We start from the raw sequence: 3,692 nt of genomic DNA on the forward strand, positions 1-3,692 counted from the left end.
GAAAAAATAGTTCAAATGTGATTTGAGATCACAAAACACTGGGAAAAAGAAAACGTTCTCCTGTGTAATTTGAGAAGACAGATGTATTTTTATAGTGTGTGTTTATTTCAGAGACGAATGAAATCCGCAAAACTAGAGCCAGAGGAGAGAGTGAAGAGAGGGCCATTCCCCCAACAGCCATCCCAACTGAAGTCTCTTCCAGAGAAGTCACTGTACATTAAACACTTGGCTCCAGGGCTGGGGTGACAGCTCAGCGGTAGAGCGCCTGCCTGGCACTCATGAGGCACTGGGTTCGATCTTCAGCACCACATAAAAATAAAGATATTGCGTCCATTAAAAAAAAAAAAAAGTGACTTCAACCCTACCTGCGTACAGCGGGTCTGATCACCACGTCCCGCACCCTGGGGTCCCTGGCGCCCAAGGTCCCCCTCGCAGGTAGCCACTCACTACCGACTGGGAATCTGGGGCATCAGAGAAATATCCCGGGGTCACAGGGTCCCCGGAAGCTAAGCAGCAGGGCCAGGTGGGCGGCTCCCGACTGTTGTCCCCTCACCAACCTCCAGCCAGGGGCGGGGCGGCGACCTCCTTCCGCCCGCGGGGAAGCACCCGGAGCTCCGGGAATTTCCCTGGCCAGGGGCTCTGGCCTTTCCCGCCAACCATGCATAAAAGGGGCTCGCGGATCCCCGAGAGCCACAGAGCCAGGACAGCAGCCCCTCGCCACAAGCTCTTGCACTCCAGGCTCCGCCGCGATCCTCCCGCTGAGTCCCATGGCCCGCACCGCCTCCGCCGTCCTCCACGCCCCGCGGCTCCTCCGGGTGGCGCTGCTGATGCTGCTCCTGGTAGCCGCCTGCCGGCGTGCAGCAGGTGAGACCCGCGCTCTGGGGTCCCAGGGAAGGGACTGAGATTGAGGGTACGGGGCGGGGACGCCTAGGATGGGGACAGCCCCGCTAATCGGTCTCTTCTCTCCTCAGGGGCGCCAGTGGTCAGTGAACTGCGCTGCCAGTGCTTGCAGACTCTGCAAGGAATTCACCTCAAGAACATCCAAAGTGTGAAGGTGACTCCCTCAGGACCCCACTGCGCCCAGACAGAAGTCATGTAAGTCCTGCCCTGAGCTGCTTGAAGCTATGACTTGACTCTCCCTGACCCTCCTGCTGCTCCCCAGCTGAACCTCCTGCCTCACTGGGATCCTCCTTTCTCTCTGCAGAGCCACTCTCAAGAATGGACAGGAAGCTTGTCTCAACCCTGAGGCCCCCTTGGTCAAGAAAATCATCGATAAGATGCTGAACAAGTGAGTTATGGTTTCTGTTTACCCATGTGACAAGGGTTGTGTTGGCATCTGTCTCTTTAAAACTATTTCAGGAAAACTCAAGGGTGGCTTTAAGACTAGAAATTACAATCGGTATTTTTATACTTGACTGAACTATAAGTTCATTAATCTTCTCTGGTGTCAGAAATATGTCCAATGTCCTCCATCCCCATGCCCAAACTCTATTCAGTGAATGCAGGTAAATGTATGCACCTATAGGAGGAAATAGAATTGGCACTGGTGGTTAAAAAAAAAAAAAAAAAAAAGCCTCCAACTATTGAGGAACCATCTGTACCTCAGTGTCTAATGGGTTCAAACCCTGGTCTTGGTCAGGGTGTGCCTCTAAATCTCCCCAGTCAAGAGCAAGGACTTTGAGTGAGATTTCCCTGAATTCAAGGCTAGAATCCCTGTGGATGTTATTTAATGAACTTTAACAAAAGGCAAATAACAGTAGCTATTTCATAGGCTTGGGGTGCTGTTTAAGGGAGGTCACGCAGGTAAATTTTTTATTCAGTGGGTGAACAATGTTTTTTCCTCCTTTGAGCCAATGATATATTTGACTCCACTTCCTGGTTTTTCTTCTATAAAAACATTCAGGAGTCCAAGTTCTCTGCTGTTCAGGGAAGCTTTAGGTCAGACCTCCACTGGGTAGAGGGGAAAGCAGGAGACTGCAATACAGAAATCCCTTTAACTTTCAGGACCCAACTAAGAAATGAGTAGCTTCCCTCAGCACCAGTAACACTGACCTCTCCCATCACAGGAGCAGCACCAACTGACCTGGAATGAAGAAGCTCCCCCGGGTGGCTTCTGCTGGGTGGTCCCTGCCTTAGAAGACCTGAAAATGGAAAAGAGGAGCCAGCTTCTGGGGACAATTGGAAAGAGCTTGATGTCTTTGACTATTTCTTATGAGAGTTCTACTTATTTATGGTTATATTTATTTATTTTTCAAAGCTTCTATTTTAATATTTATGTTCGTTTTTTAAGATGTGAATGTGTTTCATGAAACATGACTAAGTCTTGATTGTTATTTAACTTAAAGATGATGGGTTTAAACTGTCTCATTAAATTGATATTTATTAGGAGAGAAGTGCCAGCCACTGTGATAAAAGACGGTGGGTGAGGACCCAACCGATTGCACAAGTGTGATCGATATTAGAGTGAGGGAATGTGTGCACATCTATTTTTGTACTTTTTAAAAAGATTGTTGGATGTTATTTATTGAAAGTCTTACTCATTATGTAGTCAACATTCATATGTTGAAGTTTCCCTTGGACATTTTATGTCTTGCTTGTAGGGCATAATGCCTTGTTTGATATTTGTTATGAATTGTTTCTCTCTGTCTTAGAACAGAGAAGTTATAACTACTGTCATATTTTTACAAATGAAAATAAAAATTTTACTGAAAAATAGCATGCTTACCCTTTGTTTTATTTTCCTTCACATCTCTAGGCTATAAGTAACTGCATGCCTGCTTTTCGGGCTGGCACTTTCCTTAAATTTCTCTTACTGGTGAATGAATAGTTGACACTATTAGAAAGTACACACTACCCACTTCCAACCACTATGATAATTCTGGTTTCATATAAAATATTGTTGTTTTCACAATTACCTATTATTTATTAAAAAGTAGTTTTTATAAACTTATGGATTTTTACAAATATTTTAACAAGGGCTTCCATTACATGCTTTTTGGTAAGTGGTTTTGCAAACAATTATGCAATTCTTTTTCTTTTCAGAAGGTTGGGAGTTAAAGATGGAAAAGTGGATTCTACCTAAGAACTTAAAAATCTGTGCCATTTAAAATAACAATAATAATCATGATCTGTGGAGATATGAACCTACTATAAAGTAAAATAGATGACCAAAAAAGCAGAAAGGACATGTAAGGAGACAAATAGATTTAATATATAACATACTTATTCAATTTTTAGAGAAAATATTAAATTAAGGAAAATTGTAATGGAGTAGAAACATATTGTAATTTCTAAGGTGACCCTAAAAAAAGGAAATGCAAAATTTAAGACTTAAAAATCTGAAAAGGAGATAAAAATAAAATGAAATACAACATCTAAATAGCGCAAAAGAAGACAGAAAGTTAAAAATGGTGGAGGAGTACATGGGACATGAAGAAGGGATGAATCTTCCTTACGGAAGAATTCCTAATGAGTACAGTCTCTCCCTTCCTGAAGTGATGCTTAATTCCCTATGCACAGGAGTATGGGCAAGTTGCTTTCAAAGAAAGGATTAGGAAAAGGGGGAAATAAAACCATTCTAGGGAAGAAACTTGGCAGACTCAATTTCAATGAAGTGAGCAAGATTATTGTTACCAGTCAAGGCATGTGAATGAATATCATGTAGCCCCTGATAGAATATGATGGGAAGGGCA

At 43.5% G+C, this 3,692-nt stretch overlaps 1 protein-coding gene across 1 annotated transcript; it reads left to right on the top strand.

The window, feature by feature from the left end:
* The first annotated feature begins 767 nt into the window (after nt 1–767).
* On the top strand, nt 768–2,463 carry LOC143406165 (growth-regulated protein homolog gamma-like). The gene is made up of 4 exons (XM_076864788.2): nt 768–864; nt 972–1,095; nt 1,205–1,288; nt 2,067–2,463. Exons 1-4 carry the CDS (start codon nt 768–770, stop codon nt 2,080–2,082), a joined length of 321 nt encoding a protein of 106 aa, XP_076720903.2. The 3' UTR covers nt 2,083–2,463.
* The last annotated feature ends 1,229 nt before the right edge of the window (nt 2,464–3,692 follow it).

The sequence above is a fragment of the Callospermophilus lateralis genome, chromosome 8 (genome assembly GCF_048772815.1).
Source record: "Callospermophilus lateralis isolate mCalLat2 chromosome 8, mCalLat2.hap1, whole genome shotgun sequence".
NCBI classification, from domain to species: domain Eukaryota; kingdom Metazoa; phylum Chordata; class Mammalia; order Rodentia; family Sciuridae; genus Callospermophilus; species Callospermophilus lateralis.

What these genes read in the sequence shown, in the direction of transcription:
- LOC143406165 (XM_076864788.2), top strand. Translation starts at nt 768, where the DNA reads ATGGCCCGCACCGCCTCCGCCGTCCTCCACGCCCCGCGGCTCCTCCGG. An exon ending in CGCCTGCCGGCGTGCAGCAG is followed by an intron (nt 865 to 971) that starts GTGAGACCCGCG and finishes TTCTCTCCTCAG; the next exon opens with GGGCGCCAGTGGTCAGTGAA. An exon ending in TGCGCCCAGACAGAAGTCAT is followed by an intron (nt 1,096 to 1,204) that starts GTAAGTCCTGCC and finishes TTCTCTCTGCAG; the next exon opens with AGCCACTCTCAAGAATGGAC.